Source organism: Mobula hypostoma, chromosome 12 (genome assembly GCF_963921235.1).
Source record: "Mobula hypostoma chromosome 12, sMobHyp1.1, whole genome shotgun sequence".
Lineage (NCBI taxonomy): Eukaryota > Metazoa > Chordata > Chondrichthyes > Myliobatiformes > Myliobatidae > Mobula > Mobula hypostoma.
Window position 1 is genome coordinate 70,348,639 of NC_086108.1, and position 20,062 is coordinate 70,368,700.

General features: G+C 39.9%; 1 protein-coding gene across 1 annotated transcript in view; it reads left to right on the forward strand.

The window, feature by feature from the left end:
- LOC134354899 (zinc finger FYVE domain-containing protein 9-like) overlaps nucleotides 1–20,062 on the forward strand; it is a 159,351-nt gene that overhangs the window by 100,947 nt on the left and 38,342 nt on the right. Inside the window, exons 7-8 of the mRNA XM_063064353.1 lie at nucleotides 15,711–15,828; nucleotides 16,947–17,069. Coding sequence (XP_062920423.1) covers nucleotides 15,711–15,828; nucleotides 16,947–17,069 — 241 coding nt within the window. The remainder of the gene's footprint in view (nucleotides 1–15,710; nucleotides 15,829–16,946; nucleotides 17,070–20,062) is intronic.

A 20,062-nucleotide genomic window follows, 5' to 3' on the forward strand; every position in this document is an offset into this window, starting at 1 on the left:
TAGAGTTTAAGAGTCGTGATGTAATGATGCGGCTCTATAAAACTCTGGTTAGGCCACACTTGGAGTACTGTGTCCAGTTCTTGTTGCCTCACTGTAGGAAGGATGTGGAAGCATTGTAAAGGCTACAGAGAAGATTTACCAGGATGCTGCCTGGTTTAGAGAGTATGCATTATGATCAGAGATTAAGGGAGTTAGGGCTTTACTCTTTGGAGAGAAGGAGGATGAGAGGAGATGTGATAGAGGTGTACAAGATACTAAGAGGAATAGATAGAGTGGATAGCCAGCGCCTCTTCCCCAGGGCACCACTGCTCAATATAAGAGGACATGGCTTTAATGTAAGGGGTGGGAAGTTCAAGGGAGATATTAGAGGAAGGTTTTTTACTCAGAGAGTGGTTGGTGCGTGGAATGCACTGCCTGAGTCAGTGGTAGAGGCAGATACACTGGTGAAGTTTAAGAGACTACTGGACAGGTATATGGAGGAATTTAAGTTGGGGACTTATATGGGAGGCAGGATTTGAGGATCGGCACAACATTGTGGGCCGAAGGGCCTGTACTGTGCTGTACTATTCTATGTCCTATGTTCTAAATCATTAATGTATATTGTAAATAGCTGTGGTCCCAGCACTGAGCCTTGCGGTACCCCACTAGTCACTGCCTGCCATTCCAAAAAGGACCCATTAATCCCTACTCTTTGTTTCCTGTCCTCCAACCAATTTTCTATCCATGTCAGTACCCTACCCCCAATACCATTTGCTCTAATTTTGCACACTAATCTCCTTTGTGGGACCTAATCAAAGGCTTTCTGAAAGTCCAGGTACACGACATCCACTGGCTTTCCCATGTCCATTTTCATAGTCACATTCTCAAAAAATTCCAGAAGATTAGTCAAGCATGATTTCCCCTTTGTAAATCCATGCTGACTCAGACCTATCCTCCCCACTGCTATCCAAATATGCCGCTATTACATCTGTTATAATTGATTCCAGCATCTTCCCCACCACTGATGTCAGACTAACTGGTCTATAATTGCCTGTTTTCTCTCTCCCTCCTTTCTTAAAAAGTGACTTGGATTAAGGTCAGACCACATTTTGATGAATGCAGAAAACCAAGTAATTGCAAGAGGTTCACAAACTTTTTCTTGCAACTGTATATAAAGAGTAAAAGAGAGACAAGAATGGATATTGAATTGCTGGAAAATGACACTGGAGAGGTAGTAATGGGGGGACCAAGAAATAACAAACGAATTTAATAAGTATTTTGTGTCGGTTTTCTCTGTGGAAGACACCAGCAGTATACTAGAATAGAAATTCAAGGGAAGAGGTGAGTATAAGGTGAAGGTGCTTGGGAAGCTGAAGGGTCTGAAGGCAGATAAACCACCTGGACCAGATGGACCACACCCCAGGGTTCTGAAAGAAGTAGTTGAAGAGATTGTGGAGACATTAGTAGTGATCATTGACAGAACACTAGATTCTGGAATGGTTTCAGATGACTGGAAAATTGCAAATCTCACTCCACTCAGAGAAGGGAGGGAGGCAGAAGGAAAGCCTGACTTCAGACGTTGTGAAGATGATGGAGTCCATTATTAAGGATGCGGCTTCAGGGTAGTTGGAGGCACATGATAAAATAGGTCAAAAGCAGCACAGTTTTCTTTAAGAGGCAGTCTTGCCTGACTAATCTGTTGGAATTCTTTGAGGAAGTAACAGGCAAGATAGACAAAGGAGAGTTGGTGGATGTTGTTTACTTGGAATTTCACAAGGCCTTCGACAAAGTGCTGCACATAAGGCTGCTTAACAAGATAGGAGCTTGTGGTATTGCAGGAAAAATACTAGCGTGGATAGGAGATTAGTCAGAGGCATCGAGTGGGAATAAAGAGGAGTCTTCTCTGGTTGGGTGCCAGTGACTAGTAGTGTTCCACATGGATTGGTGTTGAGTCAGCTTTTTATTATATGTCAATGATGGAATTGACGGCTTTATGACCAACTTTGCGGACAGTATGAAGATAAGATCCTGGGATATATTGGTGCATTACATAGAAGATACAGCAACAGCTATATTTCATTAGGAGTTTGAGGAGAATTGGTATGTCTTCAAAGACATTTGCAAATTTCTACAAATGTATCTTGGAGACCATTCTAACTGTTTGCATCACCGTATGGTGTGGAGGAGCCACTGCACAGGATTGGTAAAAGCTGCAGAAAGTGGTAAACTTGGCCGGCACCATCATGGGCACTAGCCTCCCCAACATCCAGGACACCTTGAAAAAGCGATGCCTCAAAAGGTGGCATCAATCATTAAGGACCCCCATCACCTCTTCTCATTGCTACCATCAAGGAGGAGTTACAGGAACCTGAAGACACACTCAGTATTTCATGAAGAACTTCTTCCTGTCTTCTGTCAGATTTCTGAAGAGATGATGAACACTTCCTCAGTATATTTTTTCTCCCCTTTTTGCATTAACTTTTTAATTTTTTTGTATATACTTTTTGTTATAGTTTTTATTACTATATACTACAATGTACTGTTGCTGCAAAACAACTAATTTCAGAATTTTTTACTAATCTTAATATTACTATTTAAAAAATATATAAATATTTTAAATATAATTTTTATTGAGTTTTCAAAGTAAATACATGAGAAAAAAAATCTACCCTCCCCCCTCCCCTTAACCCTCACCCCCCCCGATATATACTCCTTCTAAAGAGAAAAGAAAAAAAAACCGCCTGAGTATTGGAAGGTTTGCACATGCTCCATGGGATTAAAAATAAATTTTATATATATTTGTTACCTTCCCCAAGGAACCAAGATCTTTATCATCGGAGCTGTAAATAAAGGCTCCAAATATTCAAAAATGTTTCATATTTATCTCTTAAAGTCTAAAACATTACTTAGCTACTCAACTCTCATAGTTCCCTGGGGAATCTCTTTGAACTTCACCATGTTGCTATGTGTTTCCCTCCCAATCATCCAGGCAAAAAAAGAAAAAAAAGAGATAAGATACAAAAAAAAGAAAAAACAAAATACCCCCCCCCCACTAATGTTGTGAATGAAAAGATACACAACACTACCCCACTCCATTGTGCGGGTCGTGGCTATTGCCACGTTTGTACACATGGATAACGTAGCGATCGGACAGTGTTTCTTCCAGCTCCCCCGTAACAAAAAATTGTATATATATTTTAAAAAATGTCATTATTCCCAGCTAATATTCCTCAAATTTTAACCTTTCTTCCCCTTCCTCATATAATTAATAATATATTTATATATTCATCCGCCTAAAAATCCAACAGGCCTAATCCTTGATCCAGTCTTCATCTTCAATCCATCTCAGTCCCCTGGGTTTGTTCTTGTATCTGGTGAATATTCAAAGAATCTCGTACAAACTCCTCTGCTTTCCGGTAATCGTCAAAACATCTTTTTTCTCCACCAGGCAGAAAAATCTTCAAGGTTGCAGGATAACGCAATATAAATTGATAACCGTGATCCCACAGGGCTTTTTTCACTGGATTAAATTTCTTCCTTTTCTTCAAAAGTTCATAACTTATGTCAGGGTAAAAAAAAATTTACTTTCCTTTTATCATCAGTGGCCCTTTTCTCTTCTTGGCAGCTTGGGCAGCCGCCTGTAGAATCCTTTCTTTGTCTTGAAATCTTAAGAATTTTATTAAAATTGATCGTGGATGTTGGTCATCTTGTGGTTTTGGTCTTAGAGCTCTATGTACCTGCTCAATTTCAATTGATCGGTCTTCCTCTTTCATTTGCAAGGTTTTCGGGATCCATCATTGAAAAAATTCTATTGGATTATCTCCCTCTATACCTTCTTTAAGACCAACAATTTTAACATTGTTACGTCTACTAAAATTTTCCAACACATCCACTTTCTCCAAGAGTCGATTTCTTTCCGTATTCTAGACAAGCACATCATTTTCTGTTTTTTCCACTCTATCGTTAATATGCTCCATTGTTCTTTCTATCTTCTGAAGTTTCTTATCCATTTTATCCTGTCTTTTCATAGCTTTATCATAGCAGATCTTCACGTCTCTAAGCTCTGTTCTTAATTTTCTTAGTTCAGCTGTTAATTGCAATAAAGCCTCTCTTATGTCTCCGTCGTCTCCTTTACTTCCAGTCTCTTCCAGGTCTTCCTCCTCTTCTTCATCTGTATTCTCTGCGGTATCCAATTCTGACTGAGTCGTTTTCAGTTGCGGTGGCCGTCGGTTCTTGTAGTTTAAGTTGTGTCGATTTGCGCATGTGTACTTCTTTGCGCATGCGCAATTCCAGCATCTTCCGAGAGGCCGCTACCGCCGCCATTGCTCCCTGTTCTTCTACGCCAGAGATAAAATATGTCTCCTCCGAAGGAGATCCAACCTGAATCCGAGGCTCCATCGCTGCAGTAGGCCCTTTTTTCTTCCCATCTCGCGGCGACTTCACAACAACAGACTTCTTCTGTTGCGGTTTACGAGGCATATCGTAGAGTAGTCTTACGAAGTTTATCAGTAGTTTTCGGAAAGTATTAACTTCACTTTGTTTAAACGGTACTTTGCTGATTTTTTACGGGAGAGCTGGATTTACACGTCTCAATCCCACGTCATCACGTGACGCCCCAATATATAAATATTTAATGTAATTCAGTCTTTTCCCTATATCTATCATGTATTGCACTGTACAGCTGCTGCAGAGTTAACAAATTTCATTACATATGTCGATGATATTATACGCAATTCTGATTTCTAATTGCATCAATACATTGTGCCCTGGATAGATCTTTGATACCAGGAACTTGAGACTGGTCACCCTTTCCACTGTTGATCCCGTGATGAGGACTGATGTGTGTTCCCTTGACTTCCCTGTCCTGAAGTCCACAATCAGTTCCTTGGTCTTACTGACGTTGAGTAAAGGTGGTTGTTGTGATACCACTTAACCATCTGATCTATCTCTCTCACGTACGCTTCCTCATCACCATCTGAAATTCTGCCAACAACAGTTGCTTCAACTGCAAATTTATAAATGGCGTTTGAGCTTGCCTGGCCACACATTTGTGGGTATAGAGAGAGTAGAGCTGTGGGTTAAGCACACATCCTTGAGGTGGGCCAGTGGTGACTGTCAGCATGAAGGAAATTTTATTTTTGATCTGCACTGACTGTAGCTGTTGCTGACAACAAAGATAGAATTCTTGCTTTTCATTTAAAATCAATTCTTCAAATATTTCAAGAGTGCTCCCCCTCTGACTCTGATCCATAGAAAGAAAAGTCAAAGATTTGTCATCCACTTTCGTCTGTAGACACTGACATTTCAAAGTTGTCAGTGCTGGAGAATATATTGTGCTGTTGTTTAGTAGTGAGGGCCTGAAATTACAATTCTGACTCTACCTGTTTCTGAACCCAAGACAATACAGACCAACCAGAACATGGTGACCTTGCAGTCAAAACCATAACATTTTATTATACTTGCAATTCTATTATACTTTGTAGTTGTCACTGAAAATTTACCATCTAAATTAAAGAAGTGTTTTGAATCAAAATGAGCATTGAAAAGATGCTCTGAGTATCACAGTCATAGTTGTACAACAGAGAAACAAGACCTTTGGTCTGCAACTTCCATGGCAACCTTTTTGACCATCTTGTTTAAAGCTTATGCCTGAATCAAAAAGCTTGCATTGATATAACAGGTTCAGAAATTTTGTTACATGTTGACAGGTTGCCTGGATCTTACAGACCCTCTCATAACCTCACCTCATGTTGCATATGAAGATACCACCATCTCCCCATCTTTGTTAGGCTGCGCAGCTTTTCCAAGCGGGAAATTTTATCTGACTTGAGCGAATGACCATAAATAAATCTCTGGGCTCGGAGGGCTATGCAACCAAACAGAGGTGAGTAGTAGCTTCCATCACAAAAATCAAAGCAGTAGGCTCCACGTGGCTTGTCAACATGCGGAGCAGCTACATGCCGGCCCTTAGTCAATGTGCCAGCAAGGATGAGCCCCTTGCATCATCAGCTGCACAGCTTGCCTCAGCTCATCTAAAACAGCTGTCACAGCAATTACTTCACACTGATCCCTGGGTGATTTCGAACAAGAAGAATGTTATTGGAGTACACGGATTTGTATCTGGTTCCAACACAGTTTCTATTACTGCCTTCATGAACACTAGGCAAGTACTGGTGTAGGCAAAAACGTTGGACCTTGAAAAGAGATTCATGTCAGTTTAGGAAGGTAGGCAACTGGTTTTCACCATAATAAAACTTGAAAATATTGCTTTGACTGATCCAGTGTGAACTCTTAGGTTTTGTATTCTGTATTTATGTGTGTGCAGAAGGAATAGTGGTGTCTTTGGTTTTATGTGGTAATAATCCAGTTTCGATCCTTGCAGTTTTTTTTAGGACTTTAAAAAAAGATCCCCAGGTTGGAAAAGTAAGCCGTTGTTGTTCTATGATTATGTCGGAATGGGTAAGAGTAAAACCATAAGATGGCAGTCCCTTGAATTAGACAATGGATGTGAGGTGTTGTGTCAGAGGAGAAACATGGTTGTCAACAGAGAATTAGGAATTTTGCACATTAGTCACAGAATGTAGTTTGTAAACACTTTGGTGGTGAGGCTTTTCACTTACATTTTTTTTCTGATTGTTCTATTATCTTTTACACTTATCCCTTGAAAAGGACCCCACTCCAGATTATCTGAATATTGTCGCTGACACCATCACTGACCTCATCAATTCTGGAGAACTCCCATCCACTGCCACCAAACTCAGATTCCTTGTCCTACACTGCTGGCTTCTACCTCCTACCCAAGGTCCACAAACCAGACTGTCTGTGTAGGCTATTGTCTCTGCCTGTTTCTGCCCCACTGAACACATAACCTCATACCTTGACTCTATTCTATCCCCCTTTGTTCAGTGCATTCCCACCTACAGATAAATCTGTAGCACTTCTCATGCTCTGGATCTCCTCAGTAACTTTCAGTTTCCTGGCCCTGATGGCCTCATTTTCACCAGGGATGTCTAGTCCCCATATGCTTCTATCCCCCATCAAGAAGGCCTTAAAATGCTCCATTTCTTACGCAAGACCCAACCAGTTCTTCTCCACCACCACCCTCCTCCATCTGGCAGAACTGGTCCTCACCCTCAACAATTTTTCCTTTGACTCGATGGGTAGCCGCGGGCACCTGCATGGGCCCCAGCTTTGCCTGCCTCTTGGTTGACTCTGTAGAACAGTCCATGTTCCAAGCCTTCCCTGGTAATGCTCTGCAGCTGTTCCTCCACTACATAGACGATTGCATTACTGCTGCTTCTTGCATCTATGCTGAGCTCGTCAATCTTATCAACTTTGTCTCCAACCTCCAACCTGCCCTTAAATTCACTAGGTGCATTTCTGATATCTCCCTCTGCTTTCTTGATCTTTGTCCCTATCTTTGGAGACACTGTCAACCGACATCTTTTATAATCCTACTGAGTCCCACAGTTTTCTTAACTATACATCTTTCCTCCCTGTCTCTTGTAGAAATGCTGTTCTATTTTCTCAGTTCCTTTGTCTCTACCACATCTGTTCCCAGGATGCAGCTTTCCTTTTCAGAACATCAGAGATGTCTGCCTTCAAAGAATGGGGTTTCCATTCCTCCACCATAGATGCTGCTCTCACCATCTCTCCTCCATTTCCTGAACATCCACACTCACCCAATTTTCCTGCCAAGAGTGATGGTCTCTCCTGTCCTGACCTCCCACCCCAGAGCCTCCGCATCCAAGACAACATCCTCTGCAATTTCTGGCATTTTCAAAGGGGATCCAAACATATCTTACCCAGCAACCCCCCCCCCACCCCCGCTTTCCACAGGGATCTCTCCCCTCCGTAGATTCCCTTATTTATTGTCCTTCCCGGCACTTATCCCTGAGAGCAGCAAAAGTGCTATACCTTCCCATTCACCTCCTCCCTCACCTCCATTCAGGGCCCCGAGCAGTCCGTCCAGAAGAGGCACCACTAACCTATGAATTTATTTGCTGGGGTCATCACCTGCAAATCTGCTGCTCCTGATGTCACCTCCTCTACATTGGTGAAACCCATCGTATATTGGGGGACTACTTTGAGCACCTCTGCTCAGTGGCCAAACATTTTAATTCTGATACCTATTCCCATTCTAACATGTCAGTCCATGGCCTCTTCTTGTGCCAAGGTGAGGCCACCCTCTTGCTGGAAGAGCAACATCTTATATTCCATCTGGGTGGACTCCAACCTGATGGCATGAATATCGACTTCTCCTTCTGGTAAAAGAATTTTCTCTCCTTCTCCTCTTCTATTCCCCACTCTGGCCTCTTAACTCTTCTCACCTGCCTATCACCTCCTGGATCTCTTCCTCTTTCCATTTCTCCTATGGTCCACTCTCCTCTCCTATCAGATTCCTTCCTCTCCAATCTTTTATCTTTCATACCCACCAGGCTTCACCTATCACCTAGCTATCCTCCTTCCTCTCCGTCCCACCTTTTAATTTTGGCGTCTTCCCACTACTTTCCAGTCTCGAAGAAGGGTCTTGGCCTGAAACGTCAAATATTTATTCATTTCCATAGATGCTGCCTGCCTGACAGCATTTTGTGTGCGCTGCTTTGGATTTCCAGCATCTGCAGTCTTTCTTGAGTTTACTTGCCACAACACTTAAGCAAGTGAATTCCAGGTATCTGTTCCAGAAGGAACATTTTCAGTTAGCTTGTTTTACCCCTTTTCCTATTGGCTAAAATCTTCATCTGCTTTGTGTCTACCTATTTCACCAGTGCCTAGTGTAAACTGTCACATTCAGTTTATTGTCAACTTTGGATTTGTGTTATTTTATTCCAGTCCATGTCCTCACTTTAAAAAGACACTGCTCCAGTCTGGAAATTAGTTATCTACCATTTTTATGTGGTCATTTATCACACTCTGATGGCAAAATGTCAAGTTGCTCTTCCATCTAATGCTGCAGTGTAAAGTAATAAAGTTGTTTTCATTATTGCTTCCAAATTTGCCCATGATCTACTGGATACCATTTTTGCAATCCTTAAGGTTTTCTTCTGATTCAATAATCTAACTTTATTTGCATTTTTTCTTTTGCATCCTTTAGAGTTTTCAGTCATCTGTTAATCTCCCCTTTTTGACCTCTTTGAAGTGCTTTCTCAAAGCCATCTGCTTTTGTTTCAACTTGTTTATTGAGACTTAGTACCTATAAATCCAAATTATTACCTTTTTAAATCAAGATCACTTTAATTAAAATCATCCTATACTACCTTGTGGAAGTAGTGCATCTTCACCTACATCAGGGGTCCCCAACCTTTTTTGCACTGTGGACTGGTTTAATATTGACAATATTCTTGCGGACTGAGGGGAGAGTGTTCAAGTAGGGTTAAATTCTTCTCAACGTGTCTTTTACAGTTAAGGTTGCCAACTTTCTCGCTCCCAAATAAGGGACAAAGGTAGCAGTCAAATCCCGGGACACTTTACCCCAGGAAAGATTACCATGACCAAGAAGGCTTGCGTGGGCACCTGTGTGCGCATGCGTGACGTATGCATGTGATGTGCGTATGTGCGTAGGTGCCGATTTTTTTTTTCCCCACAAATCGGTTTTGCCTTCATCTTCCCGACTATACTGTACATACGTTATTTCTACTTTATATAGGCTGTGTATTTATCATATCATTCCTGCTTTTACTCTATGTTAGTGTTATTTATTTTCGGTTTTATTTGTTATTTGGTATGATTTTTTAGTTTATTTTTTGGGTCTGGGAACGCTCAAAAATTTTTCCCATATAAATTAATGGCTTCTTCGCTTCACGCCATTTCGACACGAAAGGTTTCATAGAAATGCTCTACCTTGGGAGAAATACGGGACAAGAGCGGTCTCATATGGGACAAATCAATTTCGCCCAATATACGGGATGTCCTGGCAAATACGGGACAGTTGGCAACCCTATGTTCAAGTTCAACAGTGCGTGACAGGGAATGAGGAAAGGTGCTGCTGACTCATATGGTTTCCTCACGGCTCGGTAGCACATGCCTTGCAGCCCTGTGGTTGGGGACCACTGACTTACATGAATTTTAGTTGTTTTATTGAGCATTTGGTTGTTCAAGGTCAACCTGAGGTGCTGTATTTTCAACAAGCTGTCCAATTATTTATTCTAATGAACAGTCCTTATATCTGCATCTCGCAGAGACCAAGGGAGCTAAAAGTTCCTGCAGTTCGTTAATTATAGGTTACAATTGTTTATATTATACAGCCATAATTAGCAAAAGAACTGTTTAAAATCATTTCAACTCTGCTAAAGCTAGCAGAAGCTAACTATGGGCTGTTCTGACTCTTAGAAGATAAGACTACCCCTAAAAGTCTCTCTTCTCTTCCCCCCTGCCCCCCTTACAATGTTTCATCTACCTTTATTTTTTTGCTGACTGGATCTTAAGAACATCTTTATGTGTGAAAGATTGACCATCAAAAACCATGGTCTATGTCATACATTATGATCTCAGCAGTCTGCAGCATTTATAGCATCGAGACACAAGACTGCAGATTTTGTAAACAACTAAGTTCCTTCAATTTTTTGTAACATTTTAATTTTTCATTCTACAATTAATTTTCAATTGTTTTGTCAGTTCAGATTTCTTTATAGTTCCCTTTGATTCAGGAGTAACATTTATAAACCTTTAATTCCTTCTCAAGCTTTGGTTCTTTGCCATCTTGCTATTGAATATTTTAAGATATAAGGCCGTGTAAAGAATGGTTTTTCTTGATACACCCCCAGATCTAGCCGTTTTCATGCTATATTCATTTCAAACCCTTTTCCCATTTTAAAATTTGAGTTGGATCTATTATTTTGCTACTAAAATTAAGTATTCAAAACAACAGATCATTGGTTACAAGAAGCATTTTAAATGCTTTTTCTCAGAAAATCCTCATTCTGTTGATTTTCCCTTTGGAGATTTTTTTTATATTCATGTGCAGCATTTTGAACTATCCCATTTGATACCGTACTCCAGCGAATTGCATGATGGCCCAAGATCCTATCAATACCCCTCATTATTCTTTTTATTTTGCGTTATTTATTTATTTATTTATTTTTATAATTGTGACAATTTTATGCTACTGCCGCAAAGCACCAAAATGTTGCCATAGAAATCAGGTGATAATAAATCTGATCCTAATTTGAAATTCAGTTTTTAAAAAAATATTTTTTAGAGTCATAGAAAAAGTACAGCACACAAATGGACCCTTTGGCCCATCTGTCCATTTGAACCATGTAAACTTTCTACTTCAATCAACCTGCACCAGGACCGTCATCCTTCTTACCGCTACCATCCATGTACCTCACCAACTTTTCTTATGTTGAAGTCGAGCTCTGGCAGCTCATTCCACACTCTCATGACCCTCTGGGTGAAGAAGTTTTCCCTCATGTTCCCCTTAAACTTTTCACCTTTCCCCCTCCCATGGCTTCTGGTTGTAGTCCCACCCAACCTCAGTAGAAAAAGCCTGCTTGCATTTACCCTATCTATACCCCTCATAATTTTGTATACCTCTATCAGATCTTCTCTCAATCTTTTACATTCCAAGGAATAAAGTCCTGACCTATTCAGTCTTTGCTTATAACTTGGGTCCTCCAGACCCAGCAACATCCTGGTACATTTTCTCTATATTCTTTCAACCTTATTTACATCTTTTCTGTAGGGAGGTGACCAAACATACACCCAATGCTCCAAGTTAATCCTCACCAATGTTTTATACAACTTCAACACAACACCCCATCTCCTGTACCATAGGAGATGTGCCATAAGCATTCTTTATAACCCTATCTACCTGTGATGCCACTTTCAATGGATTATGGATTGTATTCCCAGATCCTTTTGTTCTACCACACTCCTCAGTGCACTACTATCCACTGTGTAAGATCTACTCTGGTTGGTCCTACCGAAGTGCAACACCTTGCACTTGTGTGCATTAAATTCCATCTGCCATTTTTTTCAGCCCGCTTTTCCAGCTGGTCCAGATCCCGCTGCAAGATACGATAGCCTTCCTCATTGTCCACTGTACCGCAGTCTTGGTTTCATCCTCAGATTTGCTGATCCAGTTGACTACGTTATCATCCAGATCATTGATAGAAATGACAAACAACAACTGACCCAACACTGATCCCTGCAGCACTCCACTAGTCACAGGCCTCCAGTCAGAGAGGCAACTATTTACTACCACTCTCTGGCTTCTCCCAAAAAGCCAGTGTCTAATCCATTTTACTACCTCATCTTGAATGCCAAGTGACTGAACCTTTTTGACCAACCTCCCATGTGGGACTTTGTCAAATGCTTTACTAAAGTCCATGTAGACAACATTCACTGATTTACCTTCTTCAACTTTCCTGGTAACTTCCCCAAAAAGCTCTATAAGATTGTTCAGACATGACCTACCATGTATAAAGTCATGCTGACTATCCTTAATCAGTTCACATCTATCCAAATATTTATATATCCAGTCCCTCAGAATTCCAATAACTTTCCCACTATTGATGTCAGGCTCACCGGCCTATAATTTCATGGATTATTTTTAGAGCCTTTCTTGAACAGCGGAACAACATTGGCTATCCTCCAATCCTCTGGTACCTCACCTGTCACTAAGGATGATTTAAGTATCTCTGCTAGGGTCTCAGCAATTTCTGCTCTTGCCTCCTGCAGCGTCAAGCCCTGAGAATATATTCACTCTAATTTGCCAAAGGACAGCAAGCACTACCTCCTCTGTAAACTGTATAGGGTCCATGAATATTGCCACTTTGCCTCAACTCTATAGACTCTGTCTGTGTCCTGAGTAAATACAGGTGTAAAAAGGTCTTCATTGCTTTTGGCTCCATACATAGATTACCATTCTGATCTTCCAGAGGACCAATTTGTCCCTTGCAATTCTTTTGCTCTTAAGATATCTGTAGACTCCCTTAATATTCTCCTTCACCTTGCCTGCTGGGGCAACCTCATGCCTCCTTTTCGTCCACCTGATATATTTCTCTTGCACTTCTTGTACTCTATAAGCACCCCATTTGCTCCTACCAGCCTATACCTGCTGTGTGCCTCCATTTTTTTCTTTACCGGGGCTTCTATATCTCTTGAAAACCAAGGTTCCCCACACCTGTTATTTTTACCTTTTATTCTGACAGGCACATTCAAAATTTCACTTTTGAAGGCCTCCCACTTACTACGTACGATTTTGCCAGAAAACACCCTGTCCTGATCCACATTTGCCAGATCTTTTCTGATACACAAAATTAGCCTTTCTCCAATTTAGAATCTCAACCAACAGACCAGACCTGTCTTTCTGCATATTTACTTTGAAACTAATGGCATTGTGATCAGTAGATTCAAAGTTTTCCTCTCTGTAAACTTCTGTCATCTGCCCTGTCTCATCCCCTCACAAGCTCTCATTGGGATTTTTACATACTGATTAAGGAAACTTCCCTGAAAACTTTTGACAAACTATCCTATGTAATCCTTTTACAGTATGGAAGTCCCATTTTCTTGTTCATTTGTCTGGGAGAGTTGGGGAGTTCCAGGAAATTGTACTTGCATTCTTATATTTGGTACTGTTTGACCTGTTCAATTGTTTTAATGTGCTAAATTTCACTTCCTCCAGAGTTTCACTTCCATACTTTAGTAAACAATATTTTCATTTTACTTTCTTTCTTTTTCAATCTTTTTATTAGTTTCAGCATCATATACATTGCAGAAAAATAGATACAGAGAAATTGGGATTACATAATTGAAAAAATAGTTTATACAAATATAACCTCAATTGACACATAATTCACGAGCCCCCCAAAATCTCGGAAAATACAGTTCTAATATCAGGAAATATATGATAAAAATGGAAAAAATATGAAAAAAGAGGGGAAAAAAAAGAAAAAAAATTTCCCCCAAAAAAGAAAAAAAAAATCTAAACCAACTAAAGAAAAACCAAACTAACAAAAAGAAAAAGAATGGGCTATTATGATACCTCAGGTAAGACCATTAGTGTCATTAACTCTGCTCCTCTCCCCGTATATAGAATAACAAAGTAGAATTGGAAAGGGTCAAATTACGTCATATGAAAGTATTGAATAAATGGTCTCCAAATCTCTTCAAATTTAATAGAAGGGTCGTAAATGACACTTCTAATTTTTTCTAAATTTAAACAAGTCAGAGTTTGCGAAAACCATTGAAATGTTGTAGGAGGATTAATCTCTTTCCAATTCAATAGTATAGATCTTCTAGCCATTAGTGTAACAAAAGCAATCATCTGACAAGCTGAGGGAGTCAGATGATGTTGTTCTATCATTGGTAAACCAAAGATAGCAGTAATAGAATCAATAGTCAGAACAGTTGAAATAATATCTAAGATATCGTCATTCATTTTAACAGATTGTAAATATAACTTTGCTGGATCAAATAACGACAGCACAAAAAGATCGTTACTTATCTTTTCACCCGTTTATTTCTTCGAGATCAGCCGGCAAGTGAACTTGGACCCAACATCAGGGAGAGAAACTTTCTCATCTCCCCGGCGGTTCTACAAGTTCACTGCCTGATGTCAGAATTGTTAGAAGTTATAAAGCCACCGATACAAAAGAACAATCAGTTTGATAACCATTCCAGCCAAGTCAATGGACTATTGATACAAAAGTACAATCAATTTGTTAGACACTCCAGCCACCTTCGTTAAAGAAAGGAATGTCCTACTTGGTTTGCTGGAGCCACAACTTAATTACAAAGATAAGAACATCCGTCAAATTTATGCTTTAATTAAGAAAGGAATGTTCTGTCTAATTTCTATCAGGTAGTGCTTTTTGTCAAAATCAAAAGGTGTGAAAAGCCCAGACACATTTTATGTGGATCTGGGCGAACTTTAATCCTTATCTTGCTCCAAAGAAGGCAGCTGTGAGACATTATTCAAACACACTGCGGTCACAGACATAGTCAGTACTTAATCCATTGTTTACAGGAATCTGAGAATCCCCCATTCCCCTAAACTTTATCAGATTCAACAAGTTCCTTTATAATGATGTTAAAATTAAGTGTATATAGAATATTTGAATAGTTGTCATGTGGACCACATGTTAGTCTTTCAAGCTGATATTGAGTAATTATTACAGCAGCAATTTCAAAGGTGGAAATCTTAACTCATTTTCGGCCCATGTTGATTGATGTTGTTAACTGAGCTTATCTGGTGGGTTATTTATTTTTGGCATTTTTACTCTAATTTTTTTTCATAATTTCTTACTGCTGAGCTACATAATTATTTGACTTGCTCATTGCATTTTACTGCAAATAAAATAATTTATTTGTTTTCTCTCATCCAAAATATTTTGATGGTTTTGTTGTCACTCTTTAAGTTGCAAAGTTCCATTTGTTATTTCATAAGATGGGGTTCTCAGCACTATTTCAGTTTTGTTTACTTGAATTACAGAACAGTTGCAATCATTTATAATTAGCCTCAACATTTAAAATGAAAGCTGATAAATCAGTGAGCTGTTGGTGTTATTATGCAACTGTGTTGGGGTCTGTGCAAGTTTCTGCATAGAAGAAAATGTGCTTTGAGGTACTAAAATGTTGCAGTTTTACATTCTTTACTTTTTATTATCTTGATTACTAAAGAAGTCATCCAATATATCTTTTAAATACTAAGTTTAAAATAAAATATTGAGAGTTATGCCACTTAATTTGATTAATAATTAAGGCTTTTCAATTTTATTCTGTTTCAGAATGTGGCTTCATCATTAAGTAGTACAGCTCAGATTGGCAGTCCAGTTGGAAGTGCAATTAATTTGGTCCCAGAAAATGGGCTCCCACCTATTCTCATCTCTACAGGCGTCAAAGGAGGTAAGTGTGGTAGATTGCTTTTGTTGTTAAATCATAGAATCATTAAAATAAATGGCAGCAGAGAAGGCCCTTCAGACCATCCTGTCTGTTGGGAAACCAGCTACCCAACCTAATCTCACCTTCCAGCCTCAGATCCTGTAGCTCCATTGTTGTCATTCTTCAAGTGCGGGTTGCGTTAATTAACCATGAAGATAGTTAAATGATTCTACTGCTAAGTTGAAGATGTCTGGTGATTTAATTTAACTGGCAGTATTTGCAGGCAATCCCCATATTATGGGGGAGGGGTAGAAGTACCCTGTATTGTGAGTCATGTTTATTCATGCATTGAGAAATGAGAGTTGCAGAAAATATTATTTAACACTTTTTAGCTAGAGCTGCTGCTACTGAAGCAGAGCAGGCTGGTATTAAAGGAACGTGCAGCTGCTGCTCATGAGACTGAGCAGGCTGCAGGAGAAGGTGGAGGAGGCTCCAGTTGTTGCTGTACTGAAAATCAATACGGTCTTTTTTCCACTTTAAAAAAAAATCATATCTCAGCTGTTTTGGTTGTAATTTGTGAATTCTGTAAGGGGGAATTTACATTACCTGAACTGCTGTTACACAAGGTTTACAATTACCATGGGTTGAAATCTAAAGTTTGAAATTCAGAATTGCTGTCCTTCACGTTTATATTGAACTGTGATTCAACCGTATTGAGATATTTATTTCCACAATAGATTATTTGTCATATTTGCAATCTGGAAACTGTTTACAAGAATATTTAATAATGAACTAGCATGATGTTTACGTGAGTTCGTATTTTCTTAACCTATCAATATATCTCATTTAATAAATTCAGGAGAGCAAAGGATGAATTGGGATTTGGAGTTTGGCTAGTTAAACCAGTGCAGCCTTTTGCAGAATGGTTTTGAACATTGTCTCTGCTCTGAAATTTCTAGAGACAATGAGGTCATCCTAACTGACATTTCCAATTTCATGTATCTTCTAGTGTGTTAGGATATGAGAAAATTAAGGGCTTAAGTTCTAAACATACATGAAAATTTTCAGATTTAAGTTAATTCATGTAATACACTAATCTTGTTGTCATAAATGTTTTAAAATATGTATTTTGTTTGTTTTAGATTATGCAGTTGAGGAACAACCCTCACAGGTCTCTCTAATGCTGCAGCTGGAAGAAGGAGGCCCTGACCCTCTAGTTTTTGTTTTAAATGCCAACTTACTTGTCATGGTCAAACTTGTCAATTGTAAGTAATGTTTTACCATAATGAGAGAAATGAAAATCCAAATTACTTTTACAGGTTGTATTTAGAAAGTTTTAAGTTGATTTGTTGTCATGTACTTATTATTATCTTCAATGGCACATATAATTTCTGAAATCCTATTACTGTTACTTTGCCTCTGGTTGTTGCTGGTGTTGTCACCTGTGGCTGAGTTAGTAGCACATTTACCAACAAGCAAGAAGGTTTTGGATTCCGTTATCAAAAAGTGTGAAAGGCTTGAACACAAAAGTGTAGTAACAGTCATTGAGTCAAACTGTGCAGAAACAAACCCTTCAGCTTTCTGAGTCCATGCTGACTGTCAACCACTGTTCAACTGATCCCATTTCATACTCCCATCAACTCTACACATGCACCTCTAAATGCAAGTGATGGCAAAGGAGACATTGAGAGAGGACTATGTAAAAATGGAGCTCTACAAAGTGGTCCTGATTAAGATCAGAGATGAGAGGCCATCAGTTTTTGAAGGGAGTAAGGCATCTCTGTGTTGCCCTCATGGGCGTACTGCAGGCAAAAGCTTCATTCTCCAGTATATTATGGATTATCAGTTAATGCTTGTGGCTTGAGCCTGCTGGAGTGAAGCTGCATCATTTCAATAGATGCTACACAGGCACCTGGCATACGTGGCTGTTACCATAATAGCTGGGCCACAAATGCAGTTGCTGTTCAAGCAGGCGGCTGCTGCTGTACAGGATAGGACTGAATCTATCATTGTTTTCTGCAGGCACCTGGTGGAGCTGCTTCTGCTGTTACTAAAATAAGTTCCAGCTTCTGCTGTTACTGAGTTCTTGCTGCTGGTAAAGTTGAGTGGATTGCTGGTAAAGATGGAGGAAGTTCCAGCTGGAGCTGCGGCTAGTGAAACTGAGCAGGCTGGTATTCAAGGCAGGGAGGCACGTGCCACTGCTGCTTATAAGATTGAGAAGGCTTCAGGTGGAGGTGGAGGAGGCTCCAATTGTTACTGTACTGAGGAAGTGAGCTTTTATTGCTGGGAATCTGGTGAAATATGACTTTGTTCCAACAGCTACCGTTATACTTTGAAATATCAGAGATTCATTGGCATTATTTTGAAGAAGGCAAGTTGTTTTCCAGAGTACCAGTCAATATTTAATTATATCGCTCTTGCTATAGAGAAAATATGTCTGTTAATCGTTTGGTGAGGTATGTTGGATTCCACTTTGTACGATAGCAGGTACAGCTTTTTTTAGCTGCTAAGTGCTTTGAGGTTGTGAAAGGTTCCATATACATGCAGATGTTTCTCTTTCTTTTTTAACCTCTTGCCCTGGTGTGCATATTTTTCCTCTTGGTTTCCAATTTATTTTGACAATAGAAGACAGAATGGTCATGAAGGTTTAATTTTCAGACTGGAGGCCTGTAACCAGTGATATGTTGCAGGGATTGTTGCTGGGCTCACTGTTGGTTGTTATTTATATGAACAATTTGGTTAGGAATATAAATGATTAGTAAGTTTGCAGTTGACACTAAAATCGATGAGGAAGGTTGTATAATGGACAGCTAAGATTGTCAATGGGATCAACTGGGCCAAGGAGTTAAGGAATGGCAGATGGAGTTTAATTTGGATAACTATTGTGGTTTTGCATTTTGGTCAGACAGTTGAGGGCAGGACTTGCACAGTAAATGGCAGGGCCCTGAGGAGTGTTGTAGAATAGAGGGAACTAGAGTTGCAGGTTCATAGTTCTGGTCACCCTGCTTTAACCTTGCACTCAATGCCTCTTCCCTCTCTTTTTACACAATTTAATTATTTTTTGATATATACTTGGTGTAATTTATAATTACACAATACTATATATGACAATGTACTGCTGCTGCAAAACAACAAATTTCACAACATATGCTGGTGATATTAAATCTGACTCATTCTGTAAGAAGGAAATCATTAAACTGGAATGAATGCAGAAAAGATTTAAGGATGTTACCATAACTAGAGGATTTGAGATGTAGGGAAAGCCAGAGCAGGCTTGGACTATGTTTTCTTGGAGCATAAGAGACTTTAGAGATGGCCTTTATAGAATCTTATAAAATCATGAAGGACATGGAAAAGATAAATGGCTGCAGTCTTTTCAACCAGGGTAGGGGAGTCCAGAACTAGAGGACTTGTGTTTAAAGTGAGAGGGGGAGTTTACAGAGGGTGCTGTGTATATGGAACGAGTTGCCATAGGAAGTGGTAGAGGCAGGTGCAGTTAGGACATATAAAAGACATTTGGACAGCTACATTGATAAGAAAGGTTTAGAAGGATATGGGCCAAGCATAGGCAAATAGGACTAGCTGGGTTAGTCAACTTGTTCAGCATGGACAACTTGGGCCAAAGGGCCTGCTTCCATTATGTATTGTCCTGTCATCTTCCTTGTGTATAATTTTTCTGTCAATGTGGCAAAAAGACCATAAAACCATAAGACACAGGAGCAAAATTAGGCCATCTGGCCCATTGAGTCTGCTCCGCCATTCAATCATGGCTGATCCTTTTTTATTTCTTCTCAACCCCAGTTCCCCATAACCTTTGATACCATGTCCAATCAAGAATGTATCAATCTCTGCCTTAAATACACCCAATGACCTGGCCTCCTCAGCTGCACGTGGCAACAAATTCCACAAGTTCACTACCCTTTGGCTAAAGAAATTTCTCCACATCTCTGTTTTGAAAGGGCACCCTTCTATCCTGAAGCAGTGCCCTCTTGTCCTAGACTCTCCCACCATGGGAAACATCCTTTCCACATCTACTCTCTGTCTAGGTCTTTCAACATTCAGAAGGTTTCAATGAGAACCCCCCCCCCCATCCTTCTGAATTCTGGGTACAGACCCAGAGCCACAGTGTTGTGCTGACCCTCAAACCCTGCCTCCCATATAACCCCCACCTTAATTTCCTCCATATACCTGCCTCGTAGTCTCTTCAATTTCAGTAGTGTATCTGCTTCCACGACTGACTCAGGCAGTGCATTCCACG